This window comes from Eleginops maclovinus, chromosome 10 (genome assembly GCF_036324505.1).
Source record: "Eleginops maclovinus isolate JMC-PN-2008 ecotype Puerto Natales chromosome 10, JC_Emac_rtc_rv5, whole genome shotgun sequence".
NCBI lineage: Eukaryota > Metazoa > Chordata > Actinopteri > Perciformes > Eleginopidae > Eleginops > Eleginops maclovinus.
The window spans coordinates 9,035,163-9,055,494 of NC_086358.1; the positions used below are offsets into that span (position 1 = coordinate 9,035,163).

The 20,332-nt window shown below is 39.6% G+C and overlaps 2 protein-coding genes across 3 annotated transcripts in view; both read right to left on the reverse strand.

The window, feature by feature from the left end:
- dnmbp (dynamin binding protein) overlaps nt 1-542 on the reverse strand; it is a 46,142-nt gene extending 45,600 nt beyond the window's left edge. Inside the window, 1 exon segment of the mRNA XM_063893238.1 lies at nt 264-542. The gene's annotated coding sequence lies outside the window, so the exon portion shown is untranslated.
- A 5,465-nt stretch (nt 543-6,007) lies between these two features.
- On the reverse strand, nt 6,008-19,226 carry cpn1 (carboxypeptidase N, polypeptide 1). 2 transcript variants are annotated; one of them, XM_063893641.1, is made up of 9 exons: nt 18,735-19,226; nt 16,071-16,267; nt 14,400-14,558; nt 10,765-10,941; nt 10,530-10,641; nt 7,976-8,115; nt 7,187-7,286; nt 6,553-6,671; nt 6,008-6,436 (listed from the first exon to the last, which is right to left on the reverse strand). In XM_063893641.1, exons 1-9 carry the CDS (start codon nt 18,967-18,969, stop codon nt 6,326-6,328), a joined length of 1,350 nt encoding a protein of 449 aa, XP_063749711.1. In that variant the 5' UTR covers nt 18,970-19,226; the 3' UTR covers nt 6,008-6,325. The 2 variants fall into 2 exon arrangements, with proteins under 2 accessions (XP_063749711.1, XP_063749712.1); XM_063893642.1 differs by having other exon boundaries at nt 14,400-14,555; nt 18,735-19,215.
- Between the last annotated feature and the right edge of the window lie 1,106 nt (nt 19,227-20,332).

Below are 20,332 nucleotides of genomic sequence, written 5' to 3' on the forward strand. Positions count from 1 at the left end.
GTATTCACACTGAGGCTGCCTGCAGGGAGGATAAATCCTGCTCAAAGTACGCACAAACTACAGTCAGCCCCTCACTATCACTGTACAAAACAAATAAGTCAAATAGAAGGAAAATGCAGGGTAATGACGCACGGATGGTTTCTAATTATATGTTTGCAGTTGTAAAAGTGTTAATACTCAGTCATACACCCCATGATGGCCGTTTATCCAGTTTTTCTATTCCTGTAAAGTAGCAAAAGTACGTTTTTTGGTGGTTTTCTTACCTTTAAAGTGTCTGATCGTCCTGTGGAAAATGTGGTAAATGGCCAGTCTGACAAGATATCCAACTTCTTCAGCCTGCTGATGTGTCGGCGGAGCTGCTTTTCCCCTCGACTCAACTTTCAGCGCGGCTACACTTCCCGCAGCTCAGGAGTTATTATTCCCGTAAATAAATGCTTTCTTTCAGCGTAAAGGTCAAGCAATCATGTTGACACGGGAAAGTGACACGCTGGTCCCGGCTCTGTGTCGGTAGATTCAGCTGTCATCACATTAGAAACGGGAGCAGACGAGTAGAATCGAGCCTCTCCATGCCTACATACAACAACGCCACCCACTTTTTCCAAACAGACCCGTAGGTGGCCCAGGCTCTGCCTTACTGAAAAGAAAAGGAACTGGGTCCAAAAGTTCAGCAGGACTCACCTCACTATAACTCAACAAAATGAGAAACTGCAGGAATGTTTACTTTCAGACTGTTATTATTTAGTAAATAACAACCAACTAATAACCAGTAGAAAAAGTGACCTATTCACACTGACTGAACTCAATATTTAATTCCAATTTGTATTTAATTACACCTATATTTCAATGTAAATATTGCAATGTGTTTTATGTTATTATATTAATCTTTTTTAATGTATATGTATGCACCATAACACCAACTCAGATTCCTCCTCTGTGTTAACCTACTTGGCAATTAACCTGATTCTTATTTCTGAAGTACAATACAGTAAAATACAAATCTGAGATATTGTTAATATTTCCATTTTGTGGTATAACATTCTAATACTAGGAAGTCTTATACTTTACAAACAATATATTATTACCATACAGATGCCCATTTTTTGGTTGTCTGTATTATGGCTGCATATAATGATTATTTCAGTTAATATGCTGATTGCTGGTTTCTAATGAGCCATTCTGTTTGCTACAGATTTGATTTTAAAAACCTGAATAGGCCACATCTTGAATGCAGGGCATTTACCTAACCTAGGTATAGTAAAATTGTATTATTACTTTTTTTTATAATAGTTAGTATTGTACAAGTACAAAGTAAAGAATCTGAATTCTTCTTTATCATTGCCAATAACATCCTCTCAGAGAGCAGTTCCTCATTTAGCTTCAGGGCATGAGGCCGAGAATGCATCCGTTTATAACAAAATAGAAAACGCTCTTTTTTTAGTGTTTCAAAATCAGCATGGAATGTTTCTCAATTCATAAGCTCATTCCTGTGCCGGCAGCACATGCTTGGGCCATTTCACCCATATTAGCAGTTAGAGAAAGTGACTATCTGTTTCTAAATAACACCATCTGAGTTTCATATGACATATACAAGATTGCTTTTGTTCAGCATGACAAAAGTATATCTTCTGACACGCAGAAGAAGGTGTTAGCAGTAATCCCTTTGTGGCTCTACCCTCAAACTTAGCTCTTTCATTTAGAATCATTAAGGCAATGCAAAACTTTTTTTAGATGGAGAAAATCACAGTTGTTGCGAGAGGGATTATACGTTTGGTAATCCAACTCTCAGCCTTGCCCATTGTGTGCTGTTGGTGTAAATCACTGCATCTACTTTTTTGCTGTGTGTGCAGTAATGACAGCTTCCTCATACACTATGTGATCTTGAATGTGCCGAACAATAGCAGGAAACGACAGCAGTTGGATGCTTTTAACTTTAGGTGCTGACACGAAAAAGGAAAGATACAGGAGAGGTCACACTAAACACTCCCATAAAAACAGGCCCAGTCAAAAGCACACATATGTGCAAACATATACTCTATATAGATCCATCTCATCATAACATACAATTTAAAACATGGTGTCATGTAAAGTAGAAGTACTGGAGCTATCACGAGACCACAATAATCCAATAATTGCTAATGAGTATCTTTTCTTTATCCATTTGTTATTTATTCGTTTGAAAGAGGTAAGAAAGTCATCATTAAAGATATAATCAATATTAAGGTATGTTTTTCATATAAATCCAACTTTTCTAACAACAATATTTTTCTATTTTGTATGGCACTACTGCATAACACTACTGCATGTTTTGTAAAGTAGTACTTTTAAAAAGATATTAAAAGTCAAACCACATTCAGCAAAGGAGCAATTCTAAGAAAAGTACAATACAACAAAATAAGATCATCAAAATAATCAATAAAATAAAGGATATGAAATTGCCTTTGAAAGCAGACTAATTAACAATATATTTTAAGAGAGATTAAAATATAGAGAACATATTTTTGCATTCATGTTTAAAGTAATACCATTATATTTTCAATAGTTCATTGTATCATCACTGTCCAGTTACTAACCATGTATCTTTTGCCTTGATCATCATATTCTTGTTTAAACATTCATGTATTTTCTGCATGACTCATTTTTGTCATGCTTATACTGTAACTGCTGATAAGGCCTGGCCCTTCATTGTCATACAACTGCATAAACTCTGAGTCAATGAATGTGGGTCAGACAGTGTGGGAGATGGACCACTGGTGGGCTTCATTGACGCCACATCCAGTATGGCCAACTTGGTATTCACAAACACACTCAAACAGGCACACACACACACACACACACACACACACACACACACACACACACACACACACACACACACACACACACACACACACACACACACACACACACACACACACACACACACACACACACACACACACATCCATACTATGGCTGAGAAGGCTCCAGATCAGTGACTCTGTATGAAATGCCCGCTTTGTCTTCTCTCACAGTGGCCACTTTTCATTCAGTGCCACTATGTTGGTCTGTTGTTGTCTTTCAATATTTGCTGCCAGTTGATCGGTGCCATAATGCTCTGTAGGCAGAGAACACATTGGCCGTCGCACAATCGCCTTATTGTGTCTGCTCTGAGAAACATCAGCTGTGACAAAGTGTTAGAATGGGCAGAAAATGGAAGTTATTGTACTCATGGACTGATAGTTGGGCTGATGTCAGTAAGTGACTTGTGATTATTGTGACTGTGGGTATGATGAGACATGACTAATATAGTCGAGTTCATTGTTTTTTATATTGACAATGGGTCATATAACCATTACTAACAACAAATTACTAATGTTAATTTATTATAAAACTGCTCATGTATATTATATTTTTTGATTTGTAAAATTCCCGCTTTAGTTAATGCTGGGATTTAACATTCCCACTAATAAGAATCAGGAGGGACAATAGATAAAAAGATAAATAAATGCTTTATTCTTGGATATATGGTGACGTTGAGGAGTCTTGTTAGATTGTGTGAGCTTTAATGACCCATCGAAGCTTCAGACCTTCATAAGCGGCTTTATTTCATACAATATAACTTAAACATTTCTGCTCACAATGACCAATAAGGTTGTTTCAGGTATCAGGTATTTCAGAAACCAATTCAAAAAACCTACTGAAGTTGAGACCAGGGAACAGAAAGTGCTGAAATGTAAACTTAAGGGTTTTAGGACCCATTCATTCTCACCATTGTATTGGGAGTGTGTGTTCACACTTAACATTGTACATTTCCATTATACTGATTTAATATTCCATTTCATTGCCTTATTTGTACATTTGTATATTAGTCATTTTTATTTATTTTTGGTTTTATTTTAGTTTTTATTTCTAATTATTTGTTATTTGTTTGGCTTCTTTTTGTATTTGGCTGCTGCAATAAAAAAATATTATCCCAGTTTGGGATGAATAAAGTATTTCTGATTCTGATCTGATGGATAAGATGGAAACCCATTTTATAAAATATAAAAGTTTGCATCCATTGCTTGATTTTCAAATTTTAACGAAAAGTAATGATGAATGCTTGTTTTCATCCAGCACTCAAATTATTATTGCAATGACAAACAATCCAGCAGGATTTTTACATTGGATTTCAGATTTTTGCAGATTAAGCTCTGTGGCAAACAAACGTCTGTGGTACTTAACCGTTTTGTTGCAGCAAGATAATCTCCACACATTTACACCAATTTAAATCATGTTAAAGGATAAATGTAGTATCTATAAGTAAGAAGTTAAAGTTATAAAGGAGCTTTAAAGGAACTACAGCACAGTCACGTGACAATAGCAAATTGGTAGAGCCCAACTTCATATTAGGCTCAAAATGTGTTCATCTTGAGTATTAGATTCTTACGTTTTAATATTAGTGACTCCACATTTGTATTCAGGAAACCTGTGTGTCACTGTAATGAATTCACACAGTGCCCTAGGGCCCTGTGAAGTGCGCTTTTCCCCTTTCCTGATCGTCATTGAGAGGCTATTGTTTTATTCTGAATTGTTTGTTAATGACAAAGAAAGAACATGTGAAAGATCTTGTGTTTAAAAGTCCAGTCCACTTTTGAAAGAGTTGTATTTGTAAAGGGCCTCTTGCTTTTAGTTTCAACACTTATTCTCTGGGCAAGAAACCATTCATGTGCAAAATTAAACCAGAAAGCACACTTTCTAAATAAGTATCAACTTTGATTTGAAAAATCATCCAACATATTTATACTGCAGGCAAACTACAAACCAAAAGGGTTTCAAATGTGCAAAATACTCATAAGGAAAAAATGATGTCCATTTATGTTAATGTGCATTGTTCTGATCCTTTGTTGCCACCTCCTGGAAGCTGCGGTTCAGTCTGTTCTGTATGAATCGTCTTCCTTTACAGCCCCCAACAAAAAGGAGCAGTGCAGATCACCAGTACACAACACTGTTTCTTGCTGCTATTGAACTATAAGGTCAAATAAACATGAAAAATAAAAGTGAAACTCTGGTTTGCATTTTCATCATTTGATAGTTTAGTGCACAACAAGCTCTTTTCTTGGATGGTTGACTTTTTATATGTCATACTTTCAATATAACTTTATCTGTGCAGACAGCTGAAGTAGTAATTACGGAAATGTAATGTAATGGGAATAAATTGCTATATTTTTACAAAAACAATCCAAAAATATTTACAGCTGGTCTCCTTGTGCATTCTGTTAGTGTGTATTTTGTATTATAGGATTCTGCATGTAAAACCATGGGAGGTTATTAATCAGCTGAAGAGTAGGGCTGCATCTAGAATTGGCGTTGATAATTGTTGATTTCCCTGGTTGAATAAAATCACAACTGTTATTTTTGAGATAGCTGAAATCCAATATTTCCAAAGAACAGCGACAGCCATGTTACCATCCTTCCTGGTACAACAGTGACATCTATTGGTGTACCTTTTTTAAATGCAGGCTCAAATGTTAGCTGGAAAAACTTTTGTTTTTTTCCAGGGAGTCATGCGAAATTTCCCAGGACCAGAGGATATCTGAAACCTACCACTGAATGACACCGTGAGAGCGATGTTAATGTCAGACATGTTTGTTTTCAATTACCATCACATCATAGTTCCAAGTTCAGTTTTCCATATGACAATAACAAAGTAATAGTCAGTTAAACATAAACTCTAACTGTGTAACTGAATCTGCTGCAATTATCCAGGGTGGAACAACTTGGTGCTATTTAATGATATTTTCATCCTCTGCACTTCTTCTTTCTTCATTAGTCATTTCTCCGTCTACGTTTTCTTGAAAAAATGCAGACTTCCTTGAGCTTTTATGATCGTTTTAGGGTAGATTGAATAAAGTTATATATTATTTTGGCACTTTTGTTAATATAGTGAGCATGGAAAGGTGATTCAAGTGCCTTAAAGAACACTATTACTGCAAATTAAAACAGGAATGCACACTACATACAGTATATGGTGAATGATGTCGGCAAAAACATTTAATACTTTATTTTCCCTTTTCATCAAATTATAGTAATCAAAATCCCAAAAGTCCTTTACAAATACAAGATAGCTGTGTTCATACAAGTCAACACTGTTACATAAATACACCAGGTTTGCAACATTCCTTAGTACAGACACAAACAACAAACAAAAACACAAAGGTTTGAAATACATAATCATAGGACTACAAAGTTAAAATGACATACATATATAATGGTCACGTATGATTTTCATAGTGTGTATGTGTGTGTATTTTGTTTGAGATTTTCAGCATGTGTGTATATATGTTTGTGTGATATTGTCCTTGTTTCATCTGGGGCCGAGCTTTAATGGGGCCTTGGGAGATGAGTGGTTCTTCTTGCCGTTGTGAGGCTTTACTTTCAGGTTTTGTTTTGGTGCCGTTTTCAAGTAAAAATGAAGCTGTGAGGGGAAAAATGGAAAAACAGTTTGTAAAATGGTAAATTAGTTGTGAATCAGCTGTTATATTCTTGTCTCATGCACCCACAGATGCCCTGTTCGTGCACATGGAAAAATACCTGTATGGCTTCAGCTGGTCCCACTGTGACAGTGCTGGTGGAGGGGACGTAACCTGGGGCCGATGCTGTCACAGTGTAGGTGCCTGGTAACAGAAGTCTGAAATAGTCGCCATCCACTCCTGTAGGAATGCAAATAATAAAAAAGGATGAGAAATTCCAACTTTTTCTGATTCAATCCAAATAATAAAAAGTGATTTGATGCCTCCTCTTTGTTTTATGATACTGTTACACAGGAATAAGCATGTCTTAGTATCCTGTTATTGTCCCTTGTGGCCACACTAGTGCTGTTCAGCAAAGCTAAAAGGTGTCTTTAAAGTCTAACATCAAAAGTACCCACTTTGCGGGTATAATTGCCTAAGGTTAAGCCACTGTATTTATTATTACAGATTCAGTAAACCAGTATTTCAGAGCTTACCTTGAGAAAAGTAGTCAGGTTAAGGTAAATACAGCATTGTTTTTAAAGTGCATTCCCACCATTGGCCACCAGAGGACGTCTTGTACCATGCCAGTGGGAGGATGGACTGCACTATTACCTGTTCCCATCACTAGCCACACATTCCCCCACACTCACATACATCTTAAACCCTGCAGTTGAAAATCACAATTAACTGACACCCCTGCAGCCCCTTCTCACCGGTGGTCACATCGTGGTTGACGCCAGCCACTGAGATCTCAGCGTTGCCAAGAGGGTTATTGTTTTCATCATACACCATGCCTTTTATCCCATGATGCACCTGCAAAAAACAACAAAGTCCTTTTCTATTTAGTTTCACGATTATCTGAATGTACTCTCTTGTTCAATCATGTCGCTTTGGCTCGAACTTTTGCCACCCAAAATATAAGACACATATCTTAGAGCTTTGCGTTAAAGTGCTGCAGTGACTGTAATTCAAATACATTTCTGATGCAAGTTTTTAAAACTCGCTTTTGCAGGACCTTTCACTTTGGTTTGTTTAATCAAACCTGCAAAAGTGAATGCATTTCTGTGCCCTAAAACTCTTAGTGGCAATGCATAACTGTTTCTTATCCTAGGACTCAAGATATATTTAGTCTTCCAACCAAGGCCCCTTTTCATGCTTAATGGAGGAAAGTCAATTTACTTGTAATAAGCTCAATTTCAGGTCATTTCAGGTTACTTAGTATAGGAAATCCCAGTCAATATTTACAGGAAGTCAGGGAACTGGACTCATTAATCTTGGTCTGTGTATTTGTGTGCACCAAATTAATCAAACCACTTGCCAAATAGGGAGAGAGAGAGAGAGAGAGTGTGTGTGTGTGTGTGTGTGTGTGTGTGTGTGTGTGTGTGTGTGTGTGTGTGTGTGTGTGTGTGTGTGTGTGTGTGTGTGTGTGTGTGTGTGTGTGTGTGTGTGTGTGTGTGTGTGTGTGTGTGTGTGTGTGTGTGTGTGTGTGTGCGTGCGCTAACCTGTTCGAGGTAGGAAACCAGTGCTTCCCGGTTGCCCAGCCATTCTCTGGGCAGTGCAGATGCTGGCGGGAACTTATCACAGCTCAGCTCCAGTGTGATCTCAAAACAGTTGCTGTACAGGTAGTTGAAGTCCTGCATGCCTGAAACAGAAACAGCCGATTTACTTTAGATTCCACCAGAGGATATACGGCTTATCGAGTGTTTTATATCGACCTTGAATGCAGTGATTTATCATTTAGGTCCTTCTTAAAACTACAGTTAAAATTTTTTCTGGCATGGAGACACTGAAAGCTTTTACTGCATTTATCATGTAGTCAAATGCATTTTCCAAGACCGCTTTTGATAAATCCTAAACACTTTAGATTGATGCATTTTAAACCTGACGACAGAAAATATCTGGATTTGCGATACATCATAACTTTTCATAGAGGCTATAAATCTTATGAGGCCAGGATCGTAAAAGGTGAAGTTCAAATCTCATAGCCCATGACCTAACACTTGGAGCACAAGGAGTTGGTAAAATAAACATACCATGCTTGTGTTAAATATGACTGTGGGCGTTTTCATCCAATTCGAAAGCTTGCATGACTCAACCGAAGAGTTCAACAGATTCACATTCCAAGGAATAATCCCGACCAGTCCAGACCAGGATTTACAGATCAAAGACTTCTGTCTAGTTATTGTTGCAGTTACAGATTAATTGAACTGAAATGTAATACATGCCCAGACAGTTTGATGTACTTGGTGTACTGTAGCTTCCACATATTCTATGACAAAAACATTTTTCATAAAGCTAATGGGGGAGGATGAAGACTTTAATGTGCCGCCAGTGCCTGAGCGCTTGCTGTTTAACACTTAATGGCCAGTAGGTGGCCAAAGCTAGTAAAGAATCTTGTGTTGAACCAAACCCTAATAACATATCCACTGGGCACCATGGCTACTTTCATACTAGGCAAGAATATATAAAGAAACCTCAAATATTCACAGTTTTTATTGTTTAGGAACAATTGGAGGTCAGTACATCTGCTGACAGGACAAACTGAATGACACAAGACTAATGTACGTATTGGCATAGTAAAATTCAAAATTAGGTTATTAAAAAAGCAATTACTGTATGTGTAGAAAGGCATCTGTTTATGTGGCACCAGTTGGGTGACTGATGGGAGCGCCTATTTCTCCATCAGACTATTGTCTACTCAAAGCCAAAGTCAACTTTATTGTTAATCTTCTGTGTTTGAGATACAAAAAGGGAGACCGAAATGCTGTTTCTCACAATACCAAGGAATAAAAGTTTAAATGTCTGAAACGTATAACAACAACAACAAAATATAAAGACACGTAAGTCAATATATACAAAAATAAGGTCACTTATGAACGAACGAAGATTAATATATTAAAGTAAAATGATGTACACTAGGGAAAATGATTGTCCATAGCAGCGTAGTTAAAGTGTCTGGTTAAAAAGTGTCTGGTGCTGGATGTCTGTCTCTGTCTCTGAGTTTGTAGATCCAAAGTCTATTGGCTAAAGGTATGTTCAAAGGATGATGGTAAGATGTTTCCAGTGATAGATTTGGAATTTGATCCAGACAGGCTGTAGCAGTTACTGAAGTTGGAAGGGCAGCTAAAAAAATTGTCATTCCCTTGACAACATGCTCAATATTTCAAAAATAATACAACGTTTAATTTTGTTTTAAGTGTACATGTTTTTTCTCGATCACTTATATCAAGTTGCATAAATTGTGTAAGACAGTGTGTTGTTTTGAATATGTTAATCAATAAGTAATAGAGACAATGGATCTACCTTATTTCTAATTATGTACAATTACTGTATGGCAAATATAGAAGATTGTGATTAAACACCCCAATTATTATTCATTTTCTCTTTTCTTGACCAACTTAAACGTTTTTACCTCTGTCAGTGACAAAATGAGCTGTACACAGGTAACAGCTCTGTGCGGCTGAAACAAAAACTAAATCTGGGATGTAATAAATTAAAAGGCCCATGTTCTTCCAAAAACAATAAGACTACCCCTCTTTCAAAAGACTACCCTTCATTCACCAACTCATTTTCCTACAGTCCCTAAGTTGTTGTTGGCATCTGTCATTTACAAACACGAGCAGCTAAATTCGAGGTGGTCAGTGGAGGTGCAGCTGTCGGTGTGCAGAAGGTGAAGAGTTTAAAAGCTAGAGGGGAGCACGGAGGCCTGGAAAAAGTCAGAGAGTTCATGACGACACCGTCGAAGCTTGCCTTGCCAGCCACTCAAGGCATGTCAATCATGCTGAAGCCTATGCCAGCACCTGACATCATTCATGCAGGTGGCCTCGTCTTTCTTTGGAAAGCGAATGATAATGGACGCTCTCCAACACATCGGAATTTGCACAAATAATAAGGGTAGTCTTAACCTGCCTTCACTGGTGGCTGTGTAATGCTTGATACAAACCAGGCAGGGTATCTTGATAATAGTTACAAGCTTCTCATTTTCCAGTGGGTTTTTTTAAATGTGTAATGTCCTTTTCATCTGTTTTTTGCGGCTTAAAAGACAGATTTTCTTACCTTTGGACAGAGAGTACCAGCTGGCGCCGTTAGTGATCCCCTCATCGAAAAAGTCCCCACAGTTCCAACCCTTGTGCATCCAGCTGTGAGCGTACGAGTAGGTCCTCGCCAACTGTCATCACACACAAATGCACATATGCCCATTTATCCACATGTTTTCACAATCACACAAACATAAACACAAACAGATAGTGATGAGATCAGATGTAACATCTGGTAATCATCTGCTGCACACCTTTCTGAAGAGTTTGTCGTCCGCGGTGGCCGCGTACGTGGTCCTCCCTCGAATGCGGGGGTCTCTCGACTTGTCGAAGGGGTAATTGGCTACCACGGCTCCTCCATGGAGGTTGGCTGACAGGATAAAGTTGTAGTTTTGCATCCATTTTATGACCGCCAGTGTCTCTGGTTCAACCTGTGGAGGATGAGAAAGCATTTAGGGCTGATGTAGGATGTGATAGGATAGAGAAGATGACATTTGTACACAATAATATACACACACAAAGACATATTATGTATTCCATCTTATTGCATGTCACTGTTTACTTAATTACTCACTACAGGTTCAATTTGGAATTAAGGTCCAAATTGAGTCCATAAATGTCTTCCTATGGCCTAACCGACCTTCTGTATATTGTCTTGTGAATGATATTATCACACACATTAAATTCATCCCAGACTTCTCATAAACAACATGAGGACCCAAGACATCTGGTTTTCTTTTCACTCAGAAACACTGGCCTCTCTGCTCGGCTGCTTAAGGACAAACCGTAGTTACCTTAGCCAAGGAGGTAATTGTACAGTTTGGTTTGCTTGTCCGTCCATCAGAAGGATTACCTAAAACCCTCTGATGAAACTCAGTGGAAAAGTGTGGCAGAGGCTAATGAAGAACACATTACATTTTGAAGCAGGGGAGGATATACAAATATGTTTCTCTTAAGGAAACGACCTTGGTTTGCTCTCTCCAAGTGCCCTTTTGGTTTTCTCTGCTTACCATATGCAAATATGTCCTCAACATCCCTTTTCATTTTCAAGCAACCAGGAAGTAGTCGTGGTTAATTCTTCAAGGTGTCGTCAGACTTGCTAAACCCTATTAAGTGATTTTTCAGCTTTACCTGAAGTCCCATTTATCCCTCAAACTCCAAATAATGTTAACTCATTTTTATGTAGACTGGAAAAGTATGCATGAATTATATTTGTCAAGCAGGCCTAACTTTTTTTTGTTTTTCAGTCTGGAATTCACGGAAAGAGATGAGTTTTCAAGATGATGCAAGATTAAAGCTGCAAGGATGGAAACAGGACATTTACTTCTATGGCAAATCTTCAAAATGCCAACTATTCTAAAACAATAATCTGTGGTATCTCTCATCCAATGCAACAGACATCTTGAAGCTTTAAATTCCATTTCAGGCTGCCATTTAATTTCTCTCTCGGTGCTAACTATCCTCACACTCTTCCAGCCATGTATCATGCATGGAGACAAAGAGAAATGCTTCTCCTTGAATAAAGTATGTGGGATGATAAACACAGTTTGGTTGAGCTGAAGAACTATCAGGTGGAGACTAACTGGCCTTGAAGTGAAACTGGCAGGTGTTTATTGTCTGACGATCTTTACATACTCTCAGCATGCTTGAAGTCAGAGCTGTCGCCATGGTGTCGGGTTACATATGAAGGACACTGATAATCATAACAAACTCAAATACTGTATGTAATCTTGTATGTACAAATACATACAAGATTCTGGGTCATTACCGTACATTGTTAGATTGCACACTGTATGAGGGATAGCTATGGCAGATCATTTTCGATGAGTCTGCTGTCCCAAAAATATGTTTTGTTTTACATTTGCCTTGTCAACATTTGCATTATGTGGGAAAGAAAGCTTATTCGTTCTTATTCATCACATTCCTCTGCATATATCATCAGTAGGCTAATTAAAATGTATCATAGCGGAGCCTGCAGGCCAGCGCAGGGGCCAGTGGCTTCATGCAGCTTGTGAGGATGTAATCCCGAGCAGCATGAATGAAGTATCTGTAACAGTGTCACAGTTACTCTTTTGTGTTTGCCTTTCAGGAGGCAGTCATGTGGGTGGACAGCCAGCTCGCGACTGGGATGACCAACGCTTTAGTTTTCAAAACACATTTGCAGCCCTGGAACTAGTATACATAGGAAAAAAGGGAAAATAATGCAATCAATGGCTATCCCTTTCTTGGGGAAATGACTATATTGATTTAAACCCAACTAAAAGTGACACTTTTCAAAAAGAATCATGAGTTGTTAATATTGCATTATATGTGAAAGATATAAATACCTCGAGGTAAAATTATATAGCATCACATTATATGTATGTATATATGCAGGGGGGAAATTGAACTTTATTTAAATGGAGTGATTTTATTTTCTATTTTCAGACACATCATATTATCTCGGCCTAAAAACACCCAGTGGGAGGGAGCTAAGAGAAGGCCATTTCAGAGCGGAAAATGTCAAGGAAATTAACCTTAAAACCAAGCAGCTCTGTGAGTGTCTGTTCAAGATAAGATGTCTGCAGACAAGACACCCCCAAGGACCTGACCTTATTCCTTAAAATGACTTTGAGCAATAGTTTCTTTCTACATTGTACATAGCAGTGATCTGAAATAATGTGCACAGCATAGTGAAAAACAGAAGAGCATTTTGTCTTTACTGCAACCTTTCCTGTAAGTCATAAATTCATTTGATCCACTTATTTATTTATATATAAATGACACAGTTTATCCTCCCAGTAAATGTTGTCTGCTTTTTATAAGCATTCCAAATAAATGGATAGGACTTGTTATTTCCTGTATATACCTGAGTGTGCGGAGAACTGATAGAGTTCCTGCCAATGTACACATACTTTAAGGAACAAGGTGATTCATTAATGCCTTTCAATAGTCTTCAAAAATATCCACTAGCACTTTATCGAATGTTCATTCACTGGAAAAGTGGTACACAGTGGTAAAAGTGTTTATTATACAATGCTTATTAGTCATTAGTTGATGATTTTGAGGGAAATCACACACTTTTGACTCATGTAGAATCTTAAGGTAGCAGATAACAGTTACACTTTGAGACCACACTGTAGTTCACTTCATATTGTCATGGTGGTAACGAAAGGACAAAAATATACACCCATACGTACATCTTATCAGGTGATCTCATGATTAGAAGAACCTTTTGGTGAACTGTATTCTAATGTTATCCTTTTAAAGTGTCAAAGCGTATTTTGAGCTTGGAATTCATCTCCTATGGTGTGAAAAATAAAGTTTGAAAGTTTGGATTTGAAGTATATTTTCTGTCATGCTTTTGTTCCACTTTACCATCTGAACATAAACGAGTAAAGCTATCATTTTACCCCCTTTCATATTGCAAAGACAAAGGAGAGCGGCCTCTTTCTGACCCAGAGGAGAAAAAAAATCACAGTTTACATGAGGAGATATAGGTCTTACAGTAAGACAAGCAAACGCGCCCACTGGGTCAGACTATACAAGCGCACCAAACATACACATGAAACAGACAGCCTAAGCTATTCTCTGTGTGTGCTTACCATTTGGGTTTATGTACTGTTTCTTTATTATTTAGTAAAAGCTCAATTGGCAGCGCAGTCTGATCCAGCACAAGTCTCATGAATCCATTTATGGGTAAAGCCAAGAAAACTCAGCTATGTTACATTTGCTCATTTCTCAAATCCATATTCAAACACTGAACACACACTAACACAAGCATGAGAAAAGCACCAATCCATCTCCCTTTTCCTCCCACACAAGCACATCCTACATGTATTTGCACACATTAGCACAGAGTCTTGTAGATAAATGGTTGTTTCCTGTGCGTTTATCCGGAGGCACTGACCTGTTGCTCCCAGTTGTCCGGCAGGGGCAGGTGGTGGTTTCGCCCGTTGGTCTTCTCGTAGTAGTACATGAGTGCATTCAGGTCTGGAAAGTTCCGGTTCAGATCGTATTCTCTGGCGTTTCCTCGACCCACCAGGTAGCCGTTGAACTCTGGACCCTGCTGACCCACAGACAAAATATCATGTTTCTCAAACAGCCGCCTCAGTTGGGTTACCTTGTTTCTTTTTCTCAGGAGAGCGATTGAGTTATGAGCTCTTTGCATTTTTGGGGTTTTAAAATGTTGTTTTTTATCAATATTTCTTGGAAGCAGCAAAGGAAAATGTGATTGCGTATGTATCCCAAAAAGTGCACAGGAAATCTTCTGTGCAACAACAACAGATTATTTTCCAAGGTTTCTCTTTATAAATAGCACTAACCCTAACCTTAAAACACAATGATGTTCTTGTTTCTAAGAAATCAAAACTCAAATCCTTCCCGAAAAACGTCATGGGCTGTTAAGGTTACGCAAACTAAAGAATATGACTAAAAGATCCTTGACAGGCAGACACAAAACTGAAGGATCGTTATAATCTCATTAGGTTGACATTTGTGCTTTTGAGTGAAATGTGTCAATCTCTATTGGATGGACTGGTGTGACATTTTGTACAGATATTCATGTTTCCTCTAGTATAGAGCCAAGATATAAAGTCAACTTCCTAACTTCTTTGGTTTAAACAAATTACATCCTAATCAGCCTAAAACTATACTTTTAGTTTTGTGTGAATTAGCATACGACTGCACTTGACATTTGCAGTTCTACAATAGATCTGCACTCTGACTTAAAATAGCACATTTCATCACGTTATCTTCACTGACTACGAAGAAAGATAGTCTAGCTTTATTCTTTTGACATCTGGAGCAATTGATTTGTTCCAAAATAAAAGGGCTTTTGTTGGATTTGCACAGTATTTCCATGCACTTTGTGACCTGTTGTAAAAAAAAATAGAACATACTGATCTTTATATTTAACTGCTTGGACTCTTGCATTTATTTGATGCCATGGGCAAGTAAATAAATCAGTTGGGAAATAAAACAACCCTTTATGGCTGTGTCCTGCTGCGTCCAAACATCTGTTGATGCGACAAATGATAGTGCTTTGTAAGCTTCTTGTCTGAGTGGCAAAGAGACGGACGTATAATTAGTCTCAGAGAGATACTGAGACGGTGTATGTGGGTGAGTGTTAAAGGGGGGATGCATGTGTGTCCGTTGTGTCACGGCCTTTATAATTACTCCCCCTGTAGAAAGATATGGGCTCTCTCAGGAAGCTGATGGATGGGATTATTACAGACATTTGCAAGCATTGGAATATTTAACACAGTGTTGGCTCCTGGTTGCTTGTGTTCACTTGATATTAACACACCCACATACCTTATATTTTATCTGCTGGAGTCAGATATGTGGTTGTGCTGTGATTTAACTGGCGGGTGTTACATTCTCCTGAGGGACTTTAAACATTTCTCATGTTTCCACTGGCAAGAACACAATCAATTGGAAAAAATGTGGAAAATGTCTCTGCAACTGGCAAATGATTGTTAGAGAAAAACTGCCAAATGTGTCCCAGTCGGGGGCTTTTCCTTGTTTTCTTTATCATGTGGATGCCTGGAGCTCACATGTAAGTGAGGGTGTACATTACCTGTCTGGCAGCCACCTCGTAGCCATCGGGGTTCATAGAGGGCAGGATGTGGATGCGCGTGTCATGAATCAGCCTCATTATTCGCTGGTTTCCGGCCCGATACTCCTCGCACAGAAACTGGGAGAACTTAATGAGCAGTTCACGGCCGAGCACTTCGTTGCCGTGCATGTTGCCCACGTACTTGAACTCCGGCTCCACTGGGGAGGAAGTGGAGAGATGGAGGGGGGACATTAGGTCAAAAAGCCTCACAGAGCTGTCAAGCATGACATTACCGATGACTGCCTGAGCATGCATATAAGTACGAACACACATATGCATGAAAGTACAGTAGACTGGTTTTTCATGATTTAATTAATAATTGTATTTTATATGTTACAGGATTTAAATTTGAAATGATCACAACACAACCTCATGTATACTTTGGTCTTCGGTCACAGCAGCCACTCTAGTCATAAATTGCATTTAGAGGATAATGGCAGATTGAATATCCCCCTTTATTATATTACGCAACAGTTTTTCTTGTCAAAATCTGGCGCCAACGTTACAGACACTGTAACTCAACCACCAAAAGTTTTGTCAGAGATTCTTGTGTGTAAGGCAAATACCACTGGCTGCAACAGAGATCATTTGAGGGCTTTAGAGGCCTGCTGGGTCCTTCATTTTTTTAACTTCACACCACAAGATATTTATTTCATTTTCAAACTTGTAGTCTTCAGTCTGAAACAATACTGCCTCACTTTAGTCAATTAATCTGACTTCTCTACACAACTTTTTTGTCTTGTCTTTACTATCAAGATGTCTCGATACGGGAGTTCTTGAGATTCTGACAAAGGTGAGCTCTTGGGTGTGAAGTCTGATTGCATCTGATTGGATTATTTGGATAAGAACTGGCATTCCTATCTGCCATTGATTGTGTGAGCCACCTATCCAAACAGCCCCCCCCCCCTCTCTGTATATGGTTCCCTCCTCTCAGGGGTCCCTTCATTAATCACGGCTGCAGCGTTGATAGAACCAAGGACCCCCGGAGACAGACACTAGACAGAGCTACTGCTGAGCACTTAGCTTAAGGCTAAAATAATGCTGTATTATCCCCATACTATATGAGCCTACACTAAAAGCTTGCTACTTAACACTGCATTATTGCATTTCGCAGTTCAGTTGGTCATGCGAAGAAGTAGGTTTTTTGGGGGTGGGGTGTTTGTGGGGCAGTTACTTCCAAATGTATGAACACCCTTCACTAATTGCTTCAGGCACCCAAATGGCAGCTTGAGCACTGCAATTCACCTCCTTTTCTTTAACGTGCGGCCAACTGGCCTTAGGTTCAGAAAACAGGGTTGGCTCTAGCATGCAGGTTTGAAACACACACAAACACACACACACACACACACACACACACACACACACACACACACACACACACACACACACACACACACACACACACACACACACACACACACACACACACACACACACACACACACACACACACACACACACACACACACACACACACACACACACACACACACACAGAGCAGTATGTGAAAGACATGAACTTCCTTAAGGGTGCAAGGGGGTTGACCCAGACAAGACCTCAGGTCACTCCCCTCCACAAAGTGCACGGTTCCTGTTTTTCACCCTTGGTCATCTCGCAACAGCACAGGCGCACATCCTTCTATTCTACTGAAGGAAGCCCCTACGTGTGCAAAATGCAATCTCAGTTGCAGCCAAAAAACATTCCCTGCAGTTGTCAGGTTGTTTCTCTGTCTCAAAGAACATTAAAAATGCAAGGATGGAAAAAACTTCAAAGTCACTTGAGTGTGACCCTTTGGCCTGGTAATGATTTTGCCGATATGCAAAATAAATACCTGGAGAGCTGATACAGTGGTGAGGAGAGGGGGGAAAAATAAGCAAAGTTTTGCAAGAGCGGGTTCAGGGTTAAAGTCTTGTTGAGTCAAAGTCAACTTGTGTGTCATCTGCCCAGCTTTGAAAAACACCCCACAGTTTGTCAGTGGTTGGATGGCAAGAAATGAAATGAATCCCAGATGTTCACTCGCTTCTTTCACTTTCCCCTTTTATCTTTAACTTTGAGTTCTCCACTGATTACAACAACATATGTTTATCAAAGAAGCCAAATTGGGAAAACCCATCTTACTCTTCTTTAGTATTAGTCCACATAAAATTCAGCTTCAGGGAGCCAAATGGGGTTTCATCTATTGGGGGGGGGGGGGGGGGGGGGGAACGATCCCCCACAGACTGCTCTGAATCCTGCCAGCTATTTTCTCACTCACTCAAGAACCGCAAAACAAATGGGCAGCCAACAGAGCATTAGAAATCCGAAAGCATCATCATAACTCCATTCCCTGTACCTCTAAACAGCTTTTTTGTTTGTTTATCTGCTTCACATGCTGTTTAGTGTCATTTGACATCAGTTTGACCTTACTGTCATAGAGAAAACTTAACTCATGGAAGCAAATTTCACATTTTATTCAGATTTAATACTTTAAAAAGGTTTAATTTGCTGTGTGTCTGTTAGTCATGATAGTCTGCAAGTGTTTTAGTCTTGACATGCAGATTTATATTATTAAATTCTTCATTTAACTAAATTGCAACATGTTCATCCTCACTGGGCTGTCAAACAGTGAATGAGGAGTTACTCACTTGCTTCATGGATGCCTGGGTTATCACTGAACTCCAGCACGTAGAGGTGGCGCCCCTCTACGCTGCGCCCGATGCTGTAAATGCGAGTGATGTAGGGGCATTCGCTCTGCACTGCAAAAAGGGCTCGCACAAGGTCCTCATAGCGGTGATGCTGGAACTCTGAGCCACACACCAGGAGCCCCATCAACCCCACAAGGAGAGCAGAGACCCAGGGAAAAGTCCACCCCTGCTGCATGGTCCCACACCAAGTTGTGCAGCACAGGAGGGAAGGAGAGGAGGCAGAACAAGAGACTTCCTGCAGCTATGCAAAACACTTCCAGATCTATATTTACCTCCTTACACACCAAACATACTGCTTACTCCCTGCTTGCTCTTTCCCTTCCTTGTCCCCTTCTTTTCTCTGCTTTCCCTGTGCCTCCTCCCACATAAAGTCCTCACACTGAAGAGCAAGTAAGGACAGCCCCCCGCTCCTTCTTTGTCTCACTCTCCTCCTCCAACAGCTGCTTCTCTCCCTCTCTCTTCCCCTTTGAGTCCTTGTCAAGTACATGCTACTTGCTTTATTGGCGCTTGGAATACTTCTGCTTCAAGTAGTTCGCCCCACAGCCCCCTCGGCTCTGTGCACACACAATCTGAATTTCATTCTGTCTCTGAGACACTCATTTTCTCTCCCTCTCTTTGTCCCTAACTCTTGTTCTATACTCCCTTCCTGGGAAAGAGGGGTTGTTTCCACGGCACTGCTCTCCCCAACCCCTGCAGCCCTCAATCATCCATTCATTAACTCTTAAGTCAACACACAACCCCTGTGTGTGTGTGTGTGTGTGTGTGTGTGTGTGTGTGTGTGTGTGTGTGTGTGTGTGTGTGTGTGTGTGTGTGTGTGTGTGTGTGTGTGTGTGTGTGTGTGTACATGTGACTTTACCCTTCAGATGAATCAGTGTGAGAGAACTTTTGCAACCTTTGGATTGGTTTTGTAGCTCTGTTTCTTCTAAGTAGCATTCACACACACACGCACACACACACACACACACACACACACACACACACACACACACACACACACACACACACACACACACACACACACACACACACACACACACTTCTTAGGAAAAAACATGTGTGTAAGAATGCATACACATGCTCTTATGGCCTAAAGAAGAAAGAACAAATGATGCAATTACACTTCTCAAAGACACAGGTTGATGCCAAGATACACACACATGTGCGCAAACACACACACACACACACACACACACACACACACACACACACACACACACACACACACACACACACACACACACACACACACACACACACACACACACAGGGAAAAGTGGGCAAGGGGTGCTGTCAATCAAACCTGCTGGAGAAAAGAGGAGCTTTTCTTTCGCAGCATGTTGTGCAACTGCTTGTGGACGTTTTGAAAAGAGAACGAAAGGCAAACATGATGCAAGAGAAAGAGTCACAGATGGAAAGTTGAGCAACAAAAGGCACAAAAGGAAGGAGAAATTTCCAAAAAGCAACAAAGAGAGGAAGAACAATCAAGAATGGAGGAGAAGAAGAAAAAGGGAGACTTTACTCAAAATATGCACACATTT

Bases quoted from the DNA above. Each gene is read 5' to 3' on its own strand.
- cpn1 (XM_063893641.1), bottom strand. From the start codon at position 18,969: ATGCAGCAGGGGTGGACTTTTCCCTGGGTCTCTGCTCTCCTTGTGGGG. The intron at 16,268-18,734 runs GTGAGTAACTCC...CTTCCTCCCCAG, and splicing joins CCCAGGCATCCATGAAGCAA to TGGAGCCGGAGTTCAAGTAC. The intron at 7,287-7,975 runs GTTAGCGCACGC...TGTTTTTTGCAG, and splicing joins TGGTTTCCTACCTCGAACAG to GTGCATCATGGGATAAAAGG.